Genomic DNA, 27,223 nt, shown 5'->3' on the forward strand with positions numbered 1-27,223 from the left:
TGACAGAAGAGAAGAAATAAGAAGAAAGAAGGCAATAGAAATGTAAGTGAAAGGGAGAAAAGGCAGTTTAATGGAGGGCACAGTATGAAACAGGGGAGGCAAATGAAGGGGAGCAAAAGCAGCATGAAGGGCACAGTGTGAAACAGGGGAAACATAAAGGGGAGGAAAAGCAGTATGCAGGGCACAGTGTGAAACAGGGGAAACATAAAAGGGAGGAAAAGCAGCATGGAGGGCACAGGGTGAAACAGAGGAAACATGAAGGGGAAAAAAAGCAGCATGGAGGGCCCAGTGTGAAACAGGGGAGGCAAATAAAGGGAAGCAAAAGCAGTATGGAGGGCAAAGTGTGAAACAGGAGAAACATAAAGGGGAGCAAAAGCAGTTTGCAGGGCACAGTGTGAATCAGGGGAAATATAAAGGGGAGCAAAAGCAGCATGCAGGGCACAGTGTGAAACAGGGGAAACATAAAGGGAAGGGAAAGCAGCATGGCAGGCCCAGTATGAAACAGGGGAGGCAAATGAAGGGGAGCAAAAGCAGCAAGGAGGGCACAGTGTAATGATGAAGGGGCACAGTGTAATGAAAGGGGATGGCAAAATTGCATATGAGACTTTTTCTTTTTCTTGCAGCCTACACAATCTTTGACTTTGATTATTTGGCCCAATTGGGGTTTGGAGTTTCTTGGTCTAATGAGACAAATATTAAATGTTCTGGACTCAATGCAAGGCACTATGTTTGGCAAAACCCTAATTCTGCAAACCATCCCATGAATATATTCCTACGACGAAGCATAGTAGGACAATTACAATGCTCTGTGGATGCTTCTCTGCTTCAGGGACTAGAAAACTAGAGAGCAAAATGGGTGGAGCGAGCAAGAGACATATCTTGGAAACAGATAAATATTCAAGCAGAACACTGACCAAAATCACACTGCAAAAGACTCATTCAGTGGCTTAAATACAGAAAAAAATCAATGTATTAGTTAAAGCCCAATTTCCACTTGAAAATTGCTGTTCATGAAAGATCCCCATTTCAACCTGATGGAACTCCAGCAATATAACAAAAAGAACGGATGAAAATTGTCCAGATGTGCAAAGATCAAAGAGACTTATCCAAAAAGAGTATCAGCTGTAATTTCTTCTATTAAGTACTAAAAAGAGGGGAGGTCAGTTATACTTATGTAATCAAGATTTGTCTGTGTTAACGAAAATCTTTAGAGCCGTTATCTTTAATTTGATGTTACAGAATATTTTGTGTTGAATAATTCAGATTACATGATGTAAGAAAATAAAATGTGATCAAGGGGATGAGTACTGTGTATAGTCACTGTATACAGTTCACCTGCAGTTTTGTCAGAAGCTAAATATGTCCAATGACTGAAAACATAAAACGATATCATTACCTGATCTTCCTCTCCTCCACCTTCTTCATCATACTTCAAAATATTATCTCGGACATCATCCTCAGGGTCAATAAGAAGCTGTTTGGCTTGTCTCTCCTTGTCTCGACGCTTCATCCACACCACAAACATTAACACAAGCGCTGTAGTGTGAGAGGTAATAATAATGAGTCAAATATAGAAAGATCTGTAGTTAAAATAGCAAATTTAATGATTTCAGTTTGTGACTAAGGCACCAGCAGATTCATTAATGTGCACAGAAGAAGACTAATAGTAATGTGATATTTGGCTTGAGCCCATAATGGAATTTTCACCCAATTATTTCCAAATCTTGCTTTAAACATATCTGATTTCTCTTGTAGACAAATTAAGTAAGGCAATTAGTTTAACTAAGGCCTTTAAATATTAATACACTTTAACTTGAACAAGTAAATCAATTTGCGCTTGACATCAGTTTTGCCAACTAAAACAAATCTATGTAACAAGAAAACAAGCGGAGAGCCTCTAAATCATCTATTCTGCATCTAAACTGAATGCTTAAGTCATGTTGTCGAATTACAACTTTAGTATAATTCCCATGCATTGTAATACAGTTCTAAAGAGCAATGTATTTTCAGAACGTACATTTAGGGTGGCTTAATGGTTAGCACTTCTGCCTCACAGTCATGAGTTCCATTCCCGACCATGGCTTAATCTGCGTGGAGTTTGTATGTTCTCCCTGTCGTTTGCGTGGGATTCCTCCGGGTGCTTCGGAGGAAACCCACGCAAAAACGGGGTGCTCTGGAGGAAACCCAGGCAAACTGGCTAATTGGCTCGTTAATTGGCTCCTATCAAATTGACCCTAGTCTCTCTCTGTCTGTGTGTGTATGTTAGGGAATTTAGACTGTAAGCTCCAATGGGGCAGGGACTGATGTGAGTGAGTTCTCTGTACAGCGCTGTGGAATTAGTGGCACTATATAAATAAATAAATGATGATGATGATGATGAATATATAACCATCACCTACAAAATGAGTAACCAGTCATTTTGCACAAAGTGCCTAAGTGATGTCACTGGACATCCTAGTGAATTGATAGGCTGTACTCTCATGGGAAATGGCTGCCTCCAATAGGAGTAGAAGCCAGGGATACTGTGACAGACACTTTCAAATAGACAGATTGTTATAAATTAAAATGTTCATACTTTAAACACTAGCTATATATTATGCTTGACATGTATTGTGGAAACCATTTTTTAAGACATTCTATGCATATGATATATAGACAGTCTCTTTAAAAATAAATAATAAAAATGTAACTCAGTTTGTTGAAGCACAAAACAATGTTTCCCTAATATATATATGACATGATTTCAAAAGCTGCTCATATCTATCACTGATGCAGCAAGCTAGAGGGATACTAGAGGAAAATACAGTAGTGCTAGAATTATTTATGTGTCTGGTGGATTGTTCTTTACAGCTATACTACATTTGTGTCTTACTCAGTACTCTAGCGGCAATGCGGTTCATTTTCAACTTAATCTGTAAGGTAAGCCTCATATTAATTCTTGGAATATCTAGCTGAGAGTCAGGCAATTTATAACATCCAATTAGGACAGAAAGTCTACACAAACCAGCTTGTTAAATGCAGGCATGCAGACGAACTGAAAACAATTATTTATATATTAATCAATGTTTATGTTTAATCTTCTGGCCCTGATAAAAGTCCAAGAGCAAGACAAATAATTTATTGAGTCATTATTTATTTTACATTTATGTGAAAACCTAGACAACAGTAGGACAGAATTAAGCAGCTTGCTAAATGCTGGACATAACAAGAAAATCAAGTCAATCCTATCAATTCTATTTTCAATCCTATTGGAGAATAGGGATTAATCACAGAAAAAAAACCATCTAAGATAATGACACCAATAAAGATCACGTTCTATTGCCAAATAAGGGATACTGTAACTATAACAAAAACAAAGGAATCGATCACCCTTGAATATAGCCGGTCAAGCATTATATCCAGGTATCAATTCCAAAATAAATTTGAAGGGGCCATAGGAATAAACATGTCCTGTGCTGCTCTTGTACAAGATGCCCCCCTGTGCCATTCCAAATGTGCCATTCCAAATCTCTATTTGTGCCAATACCTGGACGATAGAATCCTTAAGTAGTGTGCCAGCAAAAGGATCCTTCAACCTTTATTGTAATAGTGAAAAGTAGCAAATTATTAAAATATTGAATAAAACAAGCCAACACACACCAACTCATAATTGCATACTAGTGTGTGTTATTTATAACTGATATTGTAATAGGTTGCTGGTAAAATCTGGATTTGAACATATATACACACTTTTATGTGTATGTTTGAATTAAAATTTTATTGCTCTTTTTTATGGTTATAATAAAGGATAAGGTTAACTTTTTATTATAAGAGCTGTGGAGACAGTTGGAGAAACATTTTGCTTATTTAAGATTTAAAGTATAACCATAATCATATTGTTCCCTTCAATATATACACATTGTATATCACTTGCTGCGGTGACCTAAGTACTTACTGAGCAAAATGATGATGCAAAGAAGAATTGCAATGATAGCTCCTGTCCCCAGGCCAGTTCCAATGATAGGAGCGACACCACTACAGTATCCATTCATGTCACAGGAGCAGACTTTCACCCGAAGGTATGAAGTATTTGCCATTGCCGGGTTTCCCGAATCTGTGATGTGAATCGGAATGTTATAGATGCCATCGTCAAGAGATCCAATCTTCAGACTGAGCTGGGCGTGGTCACCTATAAAAATACATCCGGTTGTAACAATGAATTATTAAAGCACTGTAAATATATAGAAAGGTATGTTCTATTCACAGGTATACAATAAGAGAAAGTTTGGGAAGCCATTAGAATGAGCTTAGCACCACTTTAAAATTTAATTTTGATATTCATCATGTTGTGATAAGTAATACGGAGGCTCAGATTAAACAAACAATACTTTAAGGAGTGTGTAAGTAAAATAAAAATCGCCAATTTGATGGCAGAACCTTTGTCCAATTTAGCCATGGTACACGCATGAGCTGCAATGTATGGTCAATTAGGTCTAAAAGGTCACAATTGCAGCATTTATGGGAACCTTTTTTCTTCCCAGGAGTGTTTATCATGAGAATATCACTCCAAAAGCACGATGTACATTACTCCATGAAGTCATAAAGAGACTCAGGCTAAAGGCTTATTATCTGCAGGTTACTCTTGCATTGTCTAATGTCAGTATATATTTGGTAGTGAAGGATTTAAGCATTTAAACCTTAGTATGTCAGCCACTTCCCTAAGGAATATGACATGACTGAGCCCAATTATCTACCTGGATATTTAAAAAAAAGCTTCTACCAACACTGAGAAACAAATAAACTCATTGGAAGCCTGCTGTTAACACCGTTTTATTTTCAAATTATAACACAATTTGATTAACTCTATTTAACATGGACATGTTTGAATTGTATTACTGTTAAAATGAACCTAAAAACAATATTAAAACAAATGGCTACCATCTGCATCTATTGTTCTAAACACACTTTCAGGCCATAAAGAGAGTCCTCGGGGTATATTTACTAAACTGCGGGTTTAAAAAAGTGGAGATGTTGCCTATAGCAACCAATCAGATTTTAGCTGTCATTTTGTAGAATGCACTAAATGAAAGCTAGAATCTGATTGGTTGCTATAGGCAACATCTCCACTTTTCCAAACCCACAGTTTAGTAAATCTAGTCCCTCGTGTTCTTTTACATTAGGGAACTGAGAATCAGATGGCCAGTACATAGGAAGAAAATGGAAAGGGTCAAATGTATGTGGAGGCATATGCAGTGATTTTGACACTCTTTTCACCTTTGCACATGAGTCACAGGCCATGTGGTGTAATAGGTTCAGCAACCACTCTGAACAAGCAGGCAAATGTATTGCATATTGTATTGCTTTTTGGGGATCATCCATAAAGGTGCAAACAACAAAAACATAGGTAGGTGCAAACATCCTCTCACTGCTACACGTAGTGGATCTAGGAAAGTTGTGTTTTCTTGAGAGTATAAGTCATGTATTTGGTTCACATAAAACTTAATAAATAATTTGAAGGGGACTGTAGACAAGCAGGATAGCTGCCCATACAGCCCTACATCAGTGGTTTTGAAAATAAAATCATCAGTAGATTACAGCTGACCACATTTAATATAATGTGGTAAGAAAATATCACTATAATTTTATTTACTTGTCATCATTATTTAAATGTATATAGCTTACTATACTTGTAGTGATTCTGGGCCTGATTCATTAAGGAAAGTAAGGAAAAAAGGTGAGTAAGTTTTCTCCCGGCCAAAACCATGTTACAATGCAAGGGGTGCAAATTAGTTTATTATTTTGCACATAAGTAAATACTGGCTGTTTTTTCATGTAGGATGCAAATACTTGATTGCTTTATTTTTACACTGACATTTAAAGTCTATCTAGGACATGCTCTACCAGAATTATAAATCTGTCCTCACATTTTAAGATTACTTCCCCTCCTATGCAACATGGTTTTGCCAAAGTGCACTAATTTTTTTTGCTTTACATTCCTTAATCAATCAGCTCTATGTGTTTTATAAAAAAAAAAGTATATTTATAAGGTAGATTTAGAACAGAGATACACAACATCTGTGTTGGGATCCTATGTGGGGTTCCTGAATCTGTTTTTGAGGTCCCCTGATTTTCAGATATCCAACACATTCTATAGGGAACCTTCTCTTTTGGGGTCAAGTAATGTTTTTGGATACTTGTAGTCCAAGAACAATAGCACTTAGGGTTTCAGCTAAAAGAAGAATTATTGACATGGAAAATATTTTAGGTCTGACTGGGACTCAATTATAAAAACGAACCATTGTAAGGGGGAGGTTGGCCACAAAAGCATATGTACCTGTGCCCTGCTTTTGTCCTGTCCTATAGATAAAGTACCACTAAACATAAATACATGTTGTCCTAATGTTTACATTTGCACATATATAAGTGCTATATTTCGTTCTTTGTTAGTAGCCATTGTATGCAAAAGCTGACTAAACATGGCTGCCTCAAATGCCCCTTAATGGGAATAGTGAGAGGATGACTGACGTAAATATCTCTCCCTATACTGTTTTTAGCTAAACTCTAGGGACCTCATTTAGAGGTGGAGGCAAAGACTGTTTAAGAAGTGTAAGAGTGGGAGTGTGCCACAGCTTGGTAGGGTATTGAGTGGCAAGCAACCCCAGTTACATCAAACTCGTAATACCCTATCGAGCTGAGAGCAGTTCCTGCAGCTAGCTAACGCTTGTGCCACCTAATTCCTGCTGCGCAGCTTTAGCCGTTTTGACGTGTGTTGCGTCTGCGCCTCACTGCGACTAGGATTTATTTACATGGTCACGCCTTCACAAATCCGTATTCCACCCATTCTCTCGTAGTGAGCCGCAATCTATCGCAAGTGTTAATTGCGTCCAAGATGCAAGCGGATTTGGTGCTTTCTGCACATGCGTGGTGGTGTTTTTTCGCTGGATGCGCCTAAAACGGACTTTGCGTCCGACTCTAAATGAAGTCCTATGTCGGTATATGTAGTAAAAGTAACTTAGCAGCAAAATGGAAGAAAATAACAAATTCTTCCACTAACACATCTCTCAATATGACCGTTTCCTGGCCCTTTCCTTCTGTATATAGTAAACACTTTTGTGATTTATAGTACACTGAAACTTTGGCACATAAAAAATATCTGTAAAATGTATAAAGTCTGTTTGATCAGCAGAAACTTTTTTATTAGCTATAATATTCCCTTACAAAATGCAGAGCACATTTCTATATAAACCTCAACAACATATTTTGCAGATAACAAAGATCAAGTAAAAAACAGTTTTGCACTTTCTATAAAAGTAACAATAGCAGATGATTTTACACAGCTATGTCTACAATTTCCATAAGAAATGGGTAGCAAAACAAACTACAGTATTACTGATGTGGGAAGAAATGCAATTGTAGCAGCAGGCTCTGAATTAACCAGTCTAATAGACAAAGACTGTAAAAAAACACTTTCCTGATTTGTTGTATTTAACTATGATTCAGTGTAGGATGAAATACAAAAGTGTTTCTCTACATGCGGTACAAGGATAGGGCCACACCGAGAGAGATTTGTTTACATCTTGTATGGTTACCAATGCAAGAGTTTGCTATTACCTTCCATTATGCTGCTAGCGTATAGAATATATATTATATCGGTATACAGACAGATGTTAAAGGGTTGAAGTGTAGGTATAACACAGAGGTTTATGTGAAATTATATTTTTGACAGCAAAAGTCATGATCAGCATTGGGAAAGTGAACATTAATTTAATTGAAGAATTCAGTGTCAGCCTAACAGTGGAAAACAAGAGTTTAGCGAGCTTTTAAGTGTTATTATTCATAAACAATGTTTGTGTTCTATTCTACTGGCAACAGTTGCCGATGCAAGCAGTACTTTTGACTGTTTTAGAATACTGGTGGCTGTAAATAGTTGAGTGTGTGTGATTGCTTATATATCGCTCAACACTGGAATCTATCAGATGTCAATTGGAACTGGCGAAAAATGTGCTGGACAAGTATTGCGCTATGTGTTTGTTGTCATCATCTGATTTTGCTTCATAAGACAGCCCAAGCATCGATCCATCTAATTTAGCCAGATACGTGTGTGGCCACTCTGAACATTGACATATGCATGTGTACTGGCAACTTAACATATCTGCATTATCGCCGAACTTACACAATCTGACTGCCCTGCACATGGTGAGAGAAGTTACAGATCTGACTATTCAGCGAACAAATATTGTAGGCTGATAACAAATGATCAAGTGGTGCTGCTTTACTATGTTGTTACTTTATACATTTTATATATAACTAATAATCATAATTTAACATTTATTTATAAAGGAGGACCACTCCATCTAAAATACAAATTGCTTTATATAAATTAGGTTTACACTGGACGCTAAAGTTACCATACAGCAACAGAGCTTGATAAGTTTGGAATTCATTTTATGCAGTATTTAGCCATTCGAGTCTGTATCTCATAAGAAAAAAGATAGGGGGTCTGAGTCATTAAGGAAAGTAAGGCAAAAAAAAAGCATATATGTTCTCTGGGACAAACCATGTTACAATGCAAGGGGTGCAAATTAGTTTATTATTTTGCACAAAAGTTAAATATTGGCTGTATTTTCATCTAGCACACAAATACTTGATAGCTTTATTGTTACACTAACATTTAAAGTTGATCTAGGACATGCCCTATCCAAACTATAGATCTGTCCCCACATGTTAAATTTACTTCCCCCTCCAATGAAACATGGTTTTGCCCAGGTACAAAGTTACTCCTTTTTTATGCTTTACTCTCCTTAATGACTCAGGCCCAGGATGTGTTCTGTGCATAGGAAATATAGATTTCCCCCATCTTTGAAACTTTATCTAAATTATTTTCTACAGATGTATTTTGTGATTGTTATTATCAGCTGTTTTATATAAGGCAACATGTATTCTCAGTTTAGTGACACCTTCTCTCCCTTGGTAAGCCATTAAACTTTTTAAACAACACTTCGTAAAAAGAAGTCATAAATGCAAAGTAAAATAGTGTATCGCTTAATTTAAAAACACATATGATGTATTTACCATTGATCCGAGTAATAGTCCAGTTTTTCTTAATATCCAGTGGGCTGTATGGGAGTTCAAAGATGAAAGGTCCTGCATTGGGGTTTATGTCAGCATCTACTGCTGTAATGTTAATTGCATTTGGGTCTGGCCTCTCACAGATTTCTACTTCTTTTGGAAAGACCTGAGGGGCGTTATCATTTACGTCCAGCAAATAGATCTGTAATGTGCCCGTGCCGCTCATTGGAGGAATACCTAATAAAAATGAAATTAGTATAGTCATAAATAACAACCCATAGGCATTTCATTTACAAGATACACCACTGTGTTAGACAGTTGTATAATAAAAGACAATATCAAAGAATTTACAGATGAATAATTCAATTTTAAACAATGCTTAAATATCTGGGAAAACCGAGTTAATTCAGCATAATGGCGTAGATTAGCATATGGCTGACAAAGGCTGGGTTCTGGTATCAGACAACCCTGTATGACAGATTCAAGTGCATACCTATTTAGGAGTTGTGTATAGAGAATAGAAACTGCACTCCTTATGGTACACAAGAATAAAAATACTTTATTAAAATAAATGGTAAATGTAAATAAACGTATTGCAAAGACTCACTACATCCCTTCTGAAATACAGGTTATTTAATAATTTTGGACCAAAAGGAGTGTTCTATCTTTTTTCTTTCCTCCTTTTATTTTTTAACTCAATTTTTATTGAAAGTTTTTACAAAACGACTTGAAATGCAGCAAGTTATAAAGGGGAGGGGGGCAGTAATAATGGACAGCGAGGGTACTAACTCAGGAGAAGAGGGTAAAAAATTACAATAGGGAGAAGGATTTTACATTAGCATTACCATTATCAAAGATACACATGTACATATTAGATTAATGGAATACAGTATACTGGTATTTGTTATGATCATGTGAGAGACCATGGCGAGGTTAGATGTTCGGACTAATAGATGTACCATTGGTTCCATTTGGTCAGAGGGGAAGATGCAGATCGGAGTATTTGAACTCTTTAGAACTCCTTTGGATTCTAGATATAAATTTTTGAAAGATATGGAGGATATGGAAGTTTGCAATTTTGGGCTATTGCAGATCTAGCTGCAATGAGGATGTGTCCTGTTACACCTATAGTATGTCTGGAGCTGCGGTGGATAATGATGAATAAGGACAATTTCAGGAAGGGATTGGAGCTTTAGTGGCTTGATTTATTAGGTTGAAGACTTCTGCTCAAAGATTTAGAATTTTTGGGCAGCTCCAAAAAAAATGTGTAAGGGACCCAGCCTCGCCACATTCCCTCCATCAACATGTAGAAACGAAAGGCTAGAACTAGTCTATCTAAAACTTTCATGAACATTTCAGAATGGTTGGTGCATTTAAACATTTTGTATACATTTTGAAAGATTTTGTCCAGAGCCTCGTTTGTAGGTCTGACTCCCATTTAGTTTGAATGGGTAGTTTCTTTTTTTTCACAGGTGAGAGTAGGACTTTGTCCCAAGATATTATTCCACCCTTATGTTTTGACGATGAGAGAACTAAACATATAAAATGGGTTTAAGAGTAACAGTAGGGGAACCTTATGATTGGATCCAATGACAAATGTGTAAATATTTATAAAAGTCCTGAGTAGCAATATAACATTTAGCTTGCAATTGGGTACATGGCATGAGGAAGTTGTTTTCATATAGATCTTGAATAGTTGTGATACCATGAGTATGCCAGTAGGTCCAATGTAAATGTGGGATACATTTAGATACTGATCAGTTTGAAAGGTGGGAGGAGGGGAGAACACAATATTGGGTTGATATGAAAATTGTATCCCATGACGCTAGGAAATCCATTATACTCTTTAGAGTAGACTTATTCAGTGACCTATGATTTCTATTGTTCCATATAAGATCTTCTAGAGAAAAAAGGTGAGAGTTATATTTTTCAATATCAATGAGGGGCAGGACAAGACAGTCCTTAAGTTGGTTGAATAAACATGACTGCTGATAAATGTTCAACTTATAGGGTAGCTAGGGCTCCTTTTAGTTTAGATCTGCACAAGTCTGCGCTACCAAGTCTCAGGCATTTACCTCACCATATATAGTCATGCTGTGCAATATTTCTTAATTTTTGGGAAACTATGTACGGGATACAGGTACAGCTACAAGATCTTCAATCTTTATATTAGTTATGCCTCTGAGCAATGAGACCTCATAATTAGTCCATGATTTAGTTAATGACACAAATTATTTTAATAATGTTAAATAGTTGCAGTCTATGAGGTTTGAAATGCTTAGGGTATTTTACAATTGTATGTAGATTGAAGTGACTGAAGAGACTTCAGAGTGAGTTCAAAACTTAGAGCATCTGATTTACGTTTAACTTATAATAAGCAGCTTCAAAATACTATCGGAGGACATTTTTTCAGGGCAGGCAATGAGGTGTCTGGTCTTGTAATATACAGGAGAACGTCATTTGATTGCCTGCGATTGAGTCAATAGATCTGATCTTTTCTGGAAGTGGCTCAAGTGCTAGGGCAAATATAAGGGGAGATTAGGGGCACCCCTGGTCTGGTAGCATTTCAAATTTTAAAGTTTGAAGATAGGAACCCATTGCTAAAGCTAGGTACACACTACAGAAATTTCCACCAACTTTTTATGCCGAGCGATTTTACATGCGATCGATGGTCCGATCGCTCGGTCCATGGACTGCATACACACTAGCATTGTTTAGGACGATAAAGGGAAGAGCGGACATCCCTTTAGCGACTTTTTACAGCCATGTTTTCGTGAGCAATGATTGTAATTTCATACTCACTGTTGTGGATCGGTCAGAAGTTTATACACACTACACAACGGAAACGAGATTGTAACAAAAATATTAAACGGTACGACCAACCAAATGAGGCGACAATCGTCCATTTGGGCAGACTTTCGACCATCATGTCACTACACACACTGACCCGACTTTTGAACGAGCGGCCGTATGTCGGCTAATTGAGCCGATTATTGGACAAAAACCGTGTAGTGTGTACCTAGCTTAAAGATGTAAGGAGAGGCGCTTTTGTATAGAGTATTATCATCATCATTTATTTATATAGCGCCACTAATTCCGCAGCGCTGTACAGAGAACTCCTTCACATCATTCCCTGCCTGACACACACACAGACACACAGAGACACAGACTAGGGTCAATTTGATAGCAGCCACTTAACCTACCAGTATGTCTTTTAAGTGTGGGAGGAAACCGGAGCACCCGGAGGAAACCCACGCAAACACGGAGAGAACATACAAACTCCTCACAGATAAGGCCATGGTCGGGAATTGAACTCATGATCCCAGTGCTGTGAGGTAGAAGTGCTAACCACTTAGCCACCGTGCTGCCTGTATGTATTGCCTGAAGGAAGAAACCCTGAACACCAAATTTGACAAGGACTTTATATAGATAGTCCCAATGGCAGACAGTCTGTCAAATGCTTGTTTTGCCTCCAGAGACACCTAAAGCAGTGATTTAGATCTGTTAGTATGGTTATTCTCCTGCTTTGCTTAATTTCCTACTATGCTACTATGTTAAGAACTCTTCTCATATTGTCGGGGGCTTGTCTGCCCAACACAAAGCCCACATGATCTTCATTACTCAAATGAGGGAGAATCAGACTCATTCGCATGCTTTAAGTTGTGCATAGTCTGGCATACTTTTTTAAAGAAGGGAATTTGTCATATACACCGATCAGCTACAACATTAAAACCACCTGTCTTATATTGTGTAGATCTCCCTTGTGCCACCAAAACAGCTCTAACCCGTTGAGGCATGGAATCCGCAAGACTGGCGAAGGTGCTCTGTGGTATCTGTCAGCAAGATGTTAGCAGTAGATCCTTTAAGTCCTGAAAGTTGCGAGGTGGGGCCTCCATGGCTCAGACTAGTTTTTCCAGTACATCCCTTAAATGCTCGATCAGTTTGAGATCTGTGGAATTTGGAGGCCAAGTCAACACCTTGTACTTTTTGTAATGTTTCTCAAAACATTCCTGAACATTTTTTGCAGTGTGGCACAGTGCATTACCCTGGTGAAAGAAGCCACTGCCATCAGAGAATACCATTGCCATGAAGGAGTGTACTCAATGTTTAGATAGCTGGTACGTATCAAAGTAACATCCACATAAATGCCAGGACCCAAGGTTTTCCAGCAGAACATTGCCCAGAGCATCACACTGCCTCTGCCGTCTTGCCTTCTTCCCATAGTGCATCCTGGTGCAATCTCTTCCCTGGGTAAACAATGCACGCACGCCCACCCAGCCTTCTACATGATGTAAAAGAAAATGTGATTCATCAGACCAGTCCACCTTCTTCCATTGCTTCCTTGTCCAGTTCTGGCGCTCATGTGCCCATTGTTGGATCTCTTGGTGGTGGACTGGGGGCAGCACAGTCTGCCGCTACACAGCAAACTGCGATGCACTGTGTGTTCTGACACCTTTCTATCATAGCATTAACTTTTTCAGCAATTTGTGATACAGTAGCTCTTCTGTGGGATTGAACCAGATGGGCTAGCTTTCTGTCCCCACACACATCAGTGAGCCTCGGAAGCCCATGAACCTGTTGTCAGTTCACCGGTTGTCCTTCCTTGGACCAGTTTTGGTAAGTACTAACCACTGCATACCGGTAACACCCCTCAAGACCTGCCGTTTTGGAGATGCTCTGACCCAGTAGTCTAGCCATCCCAATTTGGTCCTTGTCAAAGTCGTTCAGATCCTTACTTTTGCCAATTTTTCCTGCTTTCAACAATTCAAATAACGACCTTTGTAATCTACCTTTATTTTTCTCAAGCGTAAAAGGGCATTTAGCATTTATTAAGATAGGAACTGCATGCTTGGTATTTTTCAATACTATTGACTGGGGAAAATAGCGATAGCACTAAGTAAATAAGCAACCTGGTTACAGCAATACACAAGGAAGTACATCTCTCAGTGTGTGCATTGTTAAGTATCTTGTGATGTGGGTATTTACCATGCATATGAGCACCTAATATATACACATACATACAGTGTATATTTAGAGTATGAAATTGCTATTTTTGAGACATGCCTTATGCAATTCACTTTGCTTCATCCCTGCTGTTTATTCAAACATACATGTCACACGTTGACACTTAAACAAAGAGATGGGAGAAAGCTCATTGCAATTTCTGACATTGGACTAGCTAAAGCATTAACACTACTGAACACAGACACAATCAGCATGTTAACTAAAAAGTTCATGTCATTTGTGATGTGTGCATCATAAATGGCATATTCTATACAAAAGCAAGTCTGAAATTACCATTTTTAAAATTGAGACATGGCTTGTGCAATTTACTTTGCTTCACCTATGCTGTTCATTCAAACATACAAGTGGCAAACTGACACTTAACGGGACTGAAGAAAGCTCACTGTAATTTCTGACACTAGATTAGCTACAACAATTTTGAGTCGCACTATTGAGCGCAACAGGTTAACTAAAAAGCTCACATCACAAGTCTTACTATGTTCGTACATATATGAACCCGGGCTACTGTACTATAGCTGTTCTAGGATATAGGAAATTACATTCATTATCTATAAATACTCTTGTAATATCGACATTCATCGCGCCTCAGTCTGTAATTAGTGGCTTTAATAATGCATAGGTCTAAATGTAATAATTGAAAAAAAACCTTCAATTTCATGAAGCCTCATAACATATCTCCCATGATCTCTGCATTTCTAATTAGATGATGTCAATGTAACTACCCATCTAATGAGATATTATCATCGTACACATTTAATTGGTTTTATTTTAATAATATTTATGATGAGGTAATATTTTCTACAAACATATCCGCAAGCAATCTATAGTCACTTTAAACAGATTTACAGAATTAATGCATTGATTTGGTTCATCCTAAACACATTATAGAGAATAGACAAAATAAATAATAAAAAAAAAAAATCAAAACCAAATATTTCATTAGAGACATAACAATCAAAAACTTTTCCTGTTTCCAAGGAAACAGTTTAAAATATGATTGGGAAAAAAATGTTTACAAACACTATTTTTAATTCCAAAAGGAAGAAGAAAGCCAAAATGAATTCACATACAACGAAGTAGATCATATGGAGTGTGCCAAATTAAATGCATTTTGTTCCAGAAAGGGAAGCTGTATATTACCTTTTCTGCTAAAACAAATATATCAGATAGTTATATTTAAAAAAATATATAACAAAATAATAATCTATAATATAAATGCTTAGTGGCGTGTGTTAGTCTGTCTTTGTGTGTGTGTGTGAAAAAAATAAAACCAAGCTGCAGCGCCACCTGCTGGGCGGAGTTATACACTGACCTACTAAATTCTTAGTGTGTGTAAAAAAAAAAATTCAGAAAGGGCTGAAATTTGGTATACTAAGATGTTTTTAATTTGTTAATTTAATTTGTTAATTGTTAAAAGTGTTTATAAAGATTTTAAAAAATATATATATATTTCTTGAAGGAGAAGTGACAGTTGGGAGTGGTTGGTGGTTGCCGGGGGGTGACAGTGGGGAGTGGTTGGTGGTTGCCGGGGGTGACAGAGTGAGAGGAGTGTGATACTCAGGACCGCTGAGAGAGATCCCTGTGTCTGGATAGACATCTGGATAGATGTGGCGATGAAAATGAAGGATGAGGTGATGGAGAAGAATGATGAGGTGGTGACATGTGGACAAAACCACGTTAAAAAAGGGCGCTTACGTCGGGAAGTAATGCTCTTCCCCTGAGGAGGCCTGGGCTATGGCCCAAATGCATGACAAGAACCTTTTTAACACCTTAAGTAGCTTGATTTGACTAGAATGCATGAGTATCATGCACGGGTTAACTTGTAATAAATATGAATACTTACCACTGTCTGAGGCCAGAAAAGTTGCATTATACATGTTGTTTTTTACATACATGGATTCCCTGTCCAAAACAGCTATGGTAGTAATCTGTCCGTTTAAGGAATCAATTTTAAGCCAGTTCCCAGGATCTGATAGTTTTGCATATCTAATAAGAGAAATGAGCATTGTTAGTTAGTACATATTAGATCACGTGCATGAAAATACAAAACAACAAACAGAATGCATCATACATTATTTTCAACACTGCAAAAAGAAAAAGAAAACACGAAAGGAAACTTCCTTGGTGTCAACAGTAGCTCCAGGTGATCTCTGTAGCAGTTTACCTAATTGTCTGTTGCATATAACGGTCTGGATCTTGAGCATTAAATGTTACAAGTACATTTCCAGGCAGCAAGCCTTCTTCCTGACGCACAAGCTTAGGGTTTGGAGAAAAGTAGGGACTCTCGTTGACATCAATGATAGTGATGGAGACTGTGGCTGTTGACTGAGGCGGGTGATGAATGCCTTTGATTAAAGGCACTTGGTTTTCGGCAGCAACTGTTAGAACAAACATCCTATTGGTCTCAAAGTCGATTGGCTGCAAACAAAAAGAGAATGGAAAACACAGGTTAGAAATCATAGCTCAAAAAGAATACGTAAAAGTTTAAAAAGTGTACATAAAATGAAATCTTTTTGTATGATATGTTTTTTTCTTTTTCTGTGTGGTTGATCACCCCATGAATATATTAGTAATTATGTCCAACTGGTGACATAACTTCCAGTCATTCCATATTTTTAGGATGCCCACAGGTAACAAATGGCTCTCCAATTGCTTTGGAACTCCAGGGAATGTTGATACTTGTAGTTCCACAACATGGTGGTTGACAGGCTATATAAGCCTACTGTATACTGTTTTAGTAGCTTGTCTTAAACAAAAAATATTTCACCATTGAACTCTTTCTGCGTCTAAAAATACAATAAATTTTCTACCCATACATCTTTAGTGTGCAATCTTTTAAATTAGGGCAGTCTTGTAAGGTTATAGGTGTTGAACTTTAATTTACAACAAAACTATTTAACTTACTTTGACAACAGTTACCAAACCATCATTACTGTTTGGATCTGTCCTTATGGCAAATCGTCCTGTCGCATCTCCGCTGACGATTCTATAGACTGTGTTCCAAGCATTAGTGTGTGGCTGGTCTTTGTCCGTTACTGTTAGATTGGCTACTACAACATCAACTCTATTTTCAGGCACTTCTCCGTAAAACTAAAACAGAAAAAAACATAAAGAAAACAACCATTATGTAACACTGAAAGACACTGAATAGCTACAATAAGTTTTAGATATTCGCATAATCAGAAATTTAAATAAAAAAATGCCTAGCGATCATCGCTTTAGGAGAGAGTATTAATTGACTATTATGGCATGGTACTGTCGAGGACTCTTATCTCCTCAGAACAGTGCATTGTCTAACAACTAATGCCTTACTTATCTCATTCAACATGGCATTGACTTGCAGGTAAAGCACAGTTGTGAGGAGATTATTATGTGTAATAATGTGAAATGAACAGACAGACAAAGCTTCAAGAATGTTTAAATAAGTCATGAAATGAACCACCATTCCTCAGCGTTTAATGCTTTTCACAGAACACAAATATCCGGAGCAGTAGGAGATCAAAGGGACAGTCGTGCATTGCGATGCATTGATAACAAAATGAAGGCCATTATGGCTCATTCCTTTATAAACTAATGTATTTACAAGCAAGGTAATATTATCTTGTCATCCTGCACAGTTCATCTCAAACCTACAAAGGATTGCCATTCAACATGATTTACATTCTAACCAGAAGTAGAAATGAGGGAAAGAAAAAAAAAAAGGATTTTCAATTAAAATGATGATCTTTTTGGAATTTTGTACAATGGATAGGCAACCTTCAGCATGTTGTTGCTGGCTTACAATTCAGCCATAGTGCTCAACTGCTTTCTATAGAAAATGAGAAGACTGCCATACCTGCTGTATTTAATGACAGATTAGTAAGAAAGGGTATAGGCCACATGTTATTTATCAATGATATTGAGACACTGGCAGCAGAGTGGCTCAGGGGTTAACAGTTCTGCCTCACATCACTGGGGTTATGAGCAAAGTTGCCTACTCTCCCGGAATGTCTGGGAGGCTCTCAAATGTTTGGGAGCTCTTCCGGACTCTCGGGAGAGCAGGGCAACTTCCCGAACCCTGCCTGCTTCCTTGGTGAAGTGGGAGGGGGCAGGGCTAATTGTGTCATCCTGGCCCTGCCCACTGCTATAATAGGCCAAAAATGGTATTGTCTATGAGGGGTGGGGCCCAATGACGCGATTAGCGTGACTACGCCCCAAGACATGGCCAACTTTGGAGATCTCCCGAAGGGGTGGTCTCCAAAGTTGGCAAGTATGGTCATGAGTTAGATTCCCGACCAGGGCCTTATCTATGTGGAGTTTGCCTGGGTTTTATCTGGGTGCTCCGGTTTCCTCCCACACTAAAAAAACATACTAGTAAGTTAGTTGGCTGCTAAAAAATTGATCTCTAGGGGTATATTTACTAAACTGTGGGTTTGAAAAATTGGAGATGTTGCCTATAGCAACCAATCAGTTTCTAGTTATCATTTATTTAGTACATTCTACAAAATGACAGCTAGAATCTGATTGGTTGCTATAGGCAACATCTCCACTTTATCAAACTCACAGGTTAGTAAATATATCCCTTTGTCTCTCTCAGTCTGTGCTGGGGAAATAAATAAATGATGATTATGATGATGACACTTGTTGGGATCACAGTACCAATAATTTGTATCTTTATTTCAACTCTTTGGCTTTTAACACCCCCTCTTACTTTGTCCCCAATTGCCTGATTTCCAGTCCTACACACAATTTAATTTAATAGTTGATGAAAGACAAGTCACAATAAATAAGGACAGAAAGATGTCCTAAACTGATTTAATTATAAGCTAATTATTGGATTTAATTGTATTCATTAAACAGCTTAATAAATAGAATAGTAAATTTGACAATATAATCTTAAATTTGCCATGTACATGGTATTTAATTTTCATGGCTCAATTTTTCATACACTGTTGATGAGAATATGAGTTCCTCATGTCTGCAACTTATTACAAAAAGCACAAAGGGCTGTGTGTGATGAGCAACTTGTGTGTTGAGGCTCAGACACTATAGCTGAACAGTTTTTGATGGAGCTGCAGGTGACAACAGTCAAGGTCTCTTACTGTTATTTCCTCAACGCCTTGTCTACAATCACGACAGCCTTAAAGAGCTGTGGAGAATGGTGTGTGTCTATTGTTAAAAAGCAAGGAATGTTTACTGTATTTCAGTAAAAGTCTGGCTCAATTAACCTCATGTGAATAATAAAATATTATTTGACATATAAGTTGACAGTAACAAACTAGCATTTCAGCTATTCAGCTATAGCAGAAATATTAATATATATCTATTGGTACAAGTTGGCTGAGTGGAGTAAAAAAAAATAATTAAAATAATAAGTAATAATGTTTACTCTGTACTACTATGTCATGTGCTGATACGGCGCTGCGGAAAATGTTGTTCCTTTATAAATACTGGATGATAATAACAATGATACTACTTTCCTTCCTAGTACAAATTCCTGTTATGAGAATGAATTATTCACTTTACTAATATTGCACTTTGTTATATAAAAGCGGTTGTATTTATCCAAGTACTGCATTGAAAAGGAATTAAACTTTAAAGCTGAATTGAGCAACGTCAATGTACGTTGACAACTAGACAGATCTACAACTTTAAAATTCTAAACACATGCAAGTGAAAGTAAATAGAGAAGAAGCTGATTATTGAGTATAGCCATGTGCAAGCAAGATACAGGATCCACTGGGAAAGATGTATGTTTGTCATATAATGAATAAATCATTACAAACATTCAAATCTAAAACACAGGTATAATATGGCCTGAATGACAATAAGCGCAGACTGTAAAGACTATGGCTATGATCTATTTCATATAATTATATTTTCTACAAAACTAGCTTCAAAGATACTGTTTTTGTGGCTTGTTTTTTTATCAAATACATGGAGAGTTTACCTAGTAATTAGCAAAATTTCCTGATCATTGACCAGGAGAAAATCCTCCCCACATTGATTTCATTCACTAAAGGGTATATCATACTTGCCAACTCTCCCAGAATGTCCGAGAGACTCCCGAAATTTGGGTCGGTTTCACGGACTCCTGGGAGAGCAGGCAAGTCTTCCGCATGCTGCAACTGCCTAGCCTAAATGATGTGATTTGCGGTAAATCGCGTCATTTTGGCCCCACCCCCGTGAAAAATGCCATTTCCGTTTGGCAACGCCCAGACCCCTCCTGCCCACTAGTCACGCCACTCTCCAGGACTACACTTGCCGAATGTAGGCAAGTATGGGGTATATTTAATAAATTGATTCTAGTTATCATTTCTTTAGTACATTCTACAAAATGACAGCTAGTATCTGATTGTTTGCTATAGGCAACATCTTCACTTTTTCAAACCCGCAGGATCTAATATATAAATGTCTAGTGGCGTGTGTTAGTCTGTCTGTCTGTGTGGAAAAAATAAAACCAAGCTGCAGCGCCACCTGCTGGGCGGAGTTATACACTGACCTACTAAATTCTTAGTGTGTGTGGAAAAAAAAATTCAGAAAGGGCTGAAATTTGTTTATAAAGATTTAAAAAAAATATATATATATTTCTTGAAGGAGAAGTGACAGTTGGGAGTGGTTGGTGGTTGCCGGGGGTGACAGTGGGGAGTGGTTGGTGGTTGCCGGGGGTGACAGAGTGAGAGGAGTGTGATACTCAGGACCGCTGAGAGAGATCCCTGTGTCTGGATAGACATCTGGATAGATGTGGCGATGAAAATGAAGGATGAGGTGATGGAGAAGAATGATGAGGTGGTGACATGTGGACAGTGGTTGGTGGTTGAGGCCTGGGCTATGGCCCAAATGCATGACAAGAACCTTTTTAACACCTTAAGTAGCTTGAATTGACTAGAATGCATGAGTATCATGCACGGGTTAACTTGTAGTAAATATACCCCTAAGTCTCTGAGCTTCGTACCAGTCTAGCCGCTCACTGTCCAGAACCCTGTCATTCAATAGCTCTATAGATGCAGTAAAGATATAGTCTTTTCAGATCAAGAAACACTGGATAAATTACCTATTTATTAGGCCTTAACTCCTACATAAGTGACACTTTTTGCAGTGGAATGGCCATTTTTTGGCTGTTTATCAAAGCCCCCAGCTGGTAAGACTATTCCCAGAAGCAGCCTTGGCCGAAGTCCAGGCTTCCGGTGTGTATGCGCAGGCAACAGTGACACACTCATACAGACAGACACACTCACAGATAGACACACGCATTCAAAGACACACTCAAGATGTACACACATACAGTCACACACACTTCAGTTCTGTGTGCAGAACGATCTCTCCAGTTATCCTGATGAAACATCAGTGGGGGGAAAGGGCATACTTGCCTACTCTCCCGAAATTTCCGAGAGGCTCACAAATTTTGGGGAGTCCTCCCGGACTCCTGGTACAGTAGGCATCCTCTCCGATTGTTGAGGAGTCGGGACTTAATGATGCAATCGGTCCAATACACCCCACCCCTGTTATGCAATGCTGTGAATTTTGGCATTTTGTGCTCTCCCAGATCATCCAGGAGACTATTGCATTTTGGTGAGTTCTCCTGAACTCCCGAAACAACAGAGAACCCTCTGAATACTGCCCATTTCCTTATTAAAGTGGACAGAGACTTGATGACTCAATTCACTACAAATTGCATCATTGTGTCTCCACCCATTGTGCGTTGAAACAAATTGAGGCATTGCACAGCGAGGTACAGGATTCATTGAAACATGGCCCCCAGAACTTGTCTCGAGGGTGCCCCCTGGGATCTCCCAGAGAACAGCTACAAAATGAGAGTAGGCAACTATGGGTGGTGTTAGTGTTAGGTGAATGTCTATGGACATACCACAGCATCCAGATCAAAGGTCCACTTTGTTTTAGTATAAAGATTACACATTTGACAGCAACATGCTAAATAACTGGGGTCATAAGAACATTTTATTGGACCATTCACCTCTCTCTGTACTGTAACTTCCCAGCTCCCCATATGGCACCACTGAGATTAAAACCCATTGCAAGGTATTTTTTATCAATGCAGCCACTTTGCATTTTCATTTAAGGCAAGACTACCAATTATTTTCTAAAATATAAATAAAGTACCCCTAAACCCCAAACTTGAAATTTTATAAGGCAAGAAATGTTGTTCAGTATTAATGTAACATTTTACTGTATCTCTTTTAAAAAATAATGTTGCTACTCCTTTATAGACAGCTCCCGCATCTTTAGAACAGTGTTCTAATGAGAGCTGATATAGTAAATAATGTTACATAGCAGTGATTTGAGCTGCTGTGACATCACTAACACTGGATCTGTGTATGAATCAACTTATCAAGCCACACAGTGCATTTCTGTAAGGGTTGTCTGCAAATACTTTCCTACTACTCTGCTAGAAATGGACTATCTTTCTAACATGGTATCCTGTTGCAGAGGGATGAATAAGAGTATATATTTTTTATGTATAATTATTATTTTATGCATATTATTTAACCCACTAATAAGCAGCTTTTGCATATATAAATGTCAAATAGTGGATTTACCAGCTTTCCGGGACACCTAAAGGGTTAATATTGGAAACAAAAGCCCCTGACTAACTAATTTAGTTGTTTAGCTACACTCTCAAGCAGAGAATATGAAATGATGCCTGAATGGAAGAATCTGTGTCCTCATACACCTATATCCCAGCACCATGTCCTCTGACCGATGTCAGCAGTTTTCCATTCTCCAGTATGAAAAGCTATTCAGCACCAAGATTTCAAACAACTGACACCAGCAGATGACATTGTAGAGCAGACTGGACATACGCTGAAGACTTCATACATGCCCCCCCCTTGAAGAGAACAGATTCTCCTTCTGCAGGTTACATACATCCTGCTAGAGAGTTTATCTAACCATGTTTTCCTCTTTGTCTTTGGTCAAATATGTTTCTGGCTCCAATACACTATATTAAATACGCCTCCCCATATTTCAGATCAGTAAATGTGGAATACCTCTATCTAAATACATACTTTGCCCCGCAACCCATATACTCAGATACATAAACAATGCATACAGACCTACAGAAAATTAACACAGTGTCGCTAGGGTAAAAAGTCACATACACTAAAAAAAGCAATAAAAATATAGCTATCATAATGACAGACATAAACACATTCCATAACTTCCTAATGTACTGACAGTGGCAAAATAAAAGAGATACATGACTGTATTTCCCCATTATTTTGTATCACTTAGCTTTCTTCTAACGCTGCCTTTTTGGAAAGAGGGGCTTATTAAGAAAATAATTGAAGTTTTAAGTGACACAGACTTTATGAGCACCAATGACAATGTAATTCAGCAATATCTCAGTGACAAAAATGGTTAATTTCTGGTCAAGACTGTACTTTGCAGTGAGGAAATTTAAATCTTTTTGCATCAGTCAAGTCAATGCAATGTCATAAGTCTGGGATGAAGATATTGCAGCTTTACAAGGATAATAATAATAATCCCCTGGCACTTAAAGGGTTGAAGCTTGAAAGGAGATTTTGTTGCAAACCCTGAAATCAGCAGCTTAGTGATTTAAACAGGGTGACCCCTAAAATGACCAGCTGTGGACGGATTTGACTGTGAGAGTGCAGCAAATAAGTAAAAAAATAAAGGCTGAAGGAATTGGAATAAAGTCCACCTCCTTCTGTTTGGCTGTTTTAGAGATCAGACAGATTAGATGTGGTTTATTGATTGAGGGCTTCTTATTTTATTAAAGACGAAAAGCAAGCCTCACACGGGCCCTCAATGTCTGTTCTAGTCTGTAAAACATTAGTTATGGTTGCACTTAGTATGGTCGAAAGAGGTGAGTGCAAACAAATGGGGAGACATTCATAAGCTATCTAATTCAATTCAATATAAAATCATCAGGAGGAGCCGCCCTCGAAAAATGATTGAATAGATTTTTATTGTACATGAGAATCACAAGTTTTTGCTAAAGTATGTTTCATTCTGCAATCAATACATTTCTAAGAATTTCTTCAGGCAAATTAGCCTTGAGTTCCAAATCAAATCATAAGTTGTGAATCCACATACACTTATAGCAAATACCACTAGCAACACAGAAAACCAAATACGTGCCACTAATTAAATAAGCATAAAGAGACAATAAAAGGATGATTTGTTTTAAATCCACAGATCTGTGGGGGGTATTCACATGACACTAATACTTTTTGTCATTTTTGCTTACTTTAACAGCACAAAAATGATATGACACGGAAACAAATGTGTATCAATGATAGATGCAAGGAATAAAAGGAGTATCAAAAAACACTGCAAAATGTAACTATTTTAAACATTCAGGGCCTGATTCATTAAGGAAAGTAAGGCAAAAAAGTGAGTAAGTTTTCTCCTGGAAAAAAAATGTTACAATGCTAGGGGTGCAAATTAATTTATTATGTTGTACATAAGATAAAAACTGGCTGTTTTTTCATTAGCACACAAATACTTTATAGCTTTATTTGTAAGCTGAGGGCCTTATTTAGAGTCGGACGCAATGTGTGACTAAGATGTACATGAAAGAGTAGGAGTGGGAGTGTGCCGCAGCTTGGTAGGGTATTACGAGTGGCATGCAACCTCAGTTGCGTCCCACTCGTAATACCCTATCAAGCTGCGACCAGTTCCCACAGCTAACTAACTACTTGCGCCACCTAATTCCTGCCGCACTTTTTCTGTCTTTTTTGAAGTGTGTTCCGCCTGCGTCTTGATCTGACTAGGGTAGTTTTTGTGGATAGACGCCCATAGTATCTAAAGTATTCATGGTCACGCCTACATATCTCCGTGTTCCACCCTTTCCCTCGTTCTGAGACGCAAGCTGTCGCAAGTGTGGACTGTGTCTGAAAAGCAGACGGAACTGCAGAGAACTGTTGCTTACTGCGCATATCCGCCAGTGGAAATGTGCAGGATGCGCCTGAAACGGACTTTGCATCCGACTCTAAATGAGGCCCTGAAATTGAAGTTGATCTAGAACTTATCTTACCCCAACTATAAATCTGCCATCACATTTTAAATTTGCCTCACCCTCCAATGCAACATGGTTTTGCCAAGGTACAAAGTTACTCTTTTTTTTTTTTTTTGCTTTACTTTCCTTAATGAATCAGGCCCTCAGACCTCAGTAGAGGTCTTTCTAGGCACAAATTAACGTAATACAAACCCACCAAAAAATTAAAGCCATGGTAATATACACTGATGTGTTGGTATATTGAGACAGGTTGGGGACTCATTGATGTTGTATCCATCTTTATATCCGACAGAAAAGAGGGACAAAATTAGACGTAGGTATTTAGGACAAAATAAGGACTTTCCTAACAAAAAGAGTGAAGTCTGCATTTTCAAATGCCGACCACTGGGCACACACTGGGAGAGTTAAAACTATTAGACACTAAATCATAGGTACTATAACCCACACTGGTGGTGCACAGTTTTTCGTTGGCTCCCTGTCTGGGTGTAGGTGCCCGTGGAGTCCCGTCAGTACAGAATGAACTGACCATCGCTTTCCCAACTGTATTCATAGAGCAGAAATTCTACAATTACAGTGCGGAATATCCATTCCTATAACTTTGGCCATGAGCCCTGAGACCCTTTAATAATCTTAAAGCCTCTAGTCTCAGGACAGATCCTGAGAGGCTCCAGGTGTCACTGAATATAACGACACACATATCTGCTACGGTAAAATTTGCAGGCTATTTCTAGACGCATGGAGAGATTCATTTATACTCTGCGTGATGTTCTTGTGCTATAGATAAACCTTCTGCTGTGATTTATTATCTGTAAGTTCTATTTTAAAACACAGCAGATTATCTTTAGTACTTGAAAATGTTGGAGTGCTTGCACATAGCAAACTAAAAGCGAGTCAATATATATATTTGTACATATTCAGGCACATATGTTTGTATATTTGTAATGCAATTATAGTACAATTATTGTTTCCTTTGCAAAATATGTTGTTACAGGATGCTTTAAGGATTTCTCCACTTCCCTTTCTAAAAAGGCCAATCACTGTAGCACTAGCCAATCACACAACACTCTCCCCCAAGTCAGAATACAAATACCACTTTAGTCTCTGGTGGGCCCAGGGCAAAGATCATGTTAGAAGGCAGTAGCATAACATGAACTAGCAACTGAATCTCTGTGTTTAGCAAGAAAGATGTACAGGACAAAAAAATGTTTTTAATATTAACACTGGTACAATTTATGGTGTGTCAGGGTTTCTTATATGGTTAGAGCTTATGATGATAAGATCAAAGCTCTGAGACTGAGCTAACTTTATGAGTAAAACTCAAATTAGACCTGGATTAAAGTTAGGTTTCATATTAAAACTTGGTTACATTCAGATTTAAGACTCAAGCTAAAAAATAAATAAATACAGCATCAGTCTACAACGTATCCAGGAAAAAACAACTTTAAAGAAACCCTCTTATTGCCCTGTAATTAATGAGCAAGAGAATTCCATAACATCTGCAGATGAATGTTCACTTTATAGTAAGGATTATGTTTGAGACAGTAATTGAATTTAATAGAAAAATCTAAATTCTAAATAATAGTGGAGTGAAATAGCCTCTATGGGTACATGAAGGGTAACAGAGGTTTTCTACAGGGCTAAACAAAAAACATCACTGTTTGCAAAATAGGTGCATTTCAGAAGCATTTGAAGAGATACAGAAATATCATCTCCAAATTTGTGCCTGCGTGAGCCGCATTTAATGACAAGCATACATTAGGTTAATTTAAGGTTTCAATGGCACCATATCTTGGCCAAGTTCTACCAACGAAGGCACTTACACTTCATCTTACAGTTTCTGACATTCTCTCACTATATATTTTATGCCGTGAGCTATATATGCCTCTCACTATATATTTTATGCCGTGAGTTCTAGATCAACTTCAATTTCAGGACAGCAAATTCATTCTTCTTGTGTTTGTCAAATTAACAGTGTAGTTTAGCATGTCTTTTGGATAGACTTTATGGATGCACTGATGTGCTGACTCTTTTATGTGTAAGATCAAATTTACAGTATATCATAATAGTCTACTGAATACCTCTAAAGAGGGGCTGGATAGAGGCACACAAAATAAGCATGAATTTCTCCATCTCCTAATTCTGTGATACCCTTAATAGCATTGAAAAGGG

The 27,223-nt window shown here is 37.9% G+C and overlaps 1 protein-coding gene across 1 annotated transcript in view; it reads right to left on the reverse strand.

Annotated features, from left to right (window-relative positions):
* The window catches only part of CDH2 (cadherin 2), a 190,047-nt gene that overhangs the window by 11,819 nt on the left and 151,005 nt on the right, over positions 1-27,223 (reverse strand). Inside the window, exons 9-14 of the mRNA XM_075213459.1 lie at positions 16,978-17,163; positions 16,238-16,491; positions 15,917-16,059; positions 9,052-9,285; positions 3,935-4,168; positions 1,397-1,536 (exon numbers count right to left, since the gene is read on the reverse strand). Coding sequence (XP_075069560.1) covers positions 1,397-1,536; positions 3,935-4,168; positions 9,052-9,285; positions 15,917-16,059; positions 16,238-16,491; positions 16,978-17,163 — 1,191 coding nt within the window. The remainder of the gene's footprint in view (positions 1-1,396; positions 1,537-3,934; positions 4,169-9,051; positions 9,286-15,916; positions 16,060-16,237; positions 16,492-16,977; positions 17,164-27,223) is intronic.

The sequence above is a fragment of the Mixophyes fleayi genome, chromosome 5 (genome assembly GCF_038048845.1).
Source record: "Mixophyes fleayi isolate aMixFle1 chromosome 5, aMixFle1.hap1, whole genome shotgun sequence".
NCBI classification, from domain to species: Eukaryota; Metazoa; Chordata; class Amphibia; order Anura; family Limnodynastidae; genus Mixophyes; species Mixophyes fleayi.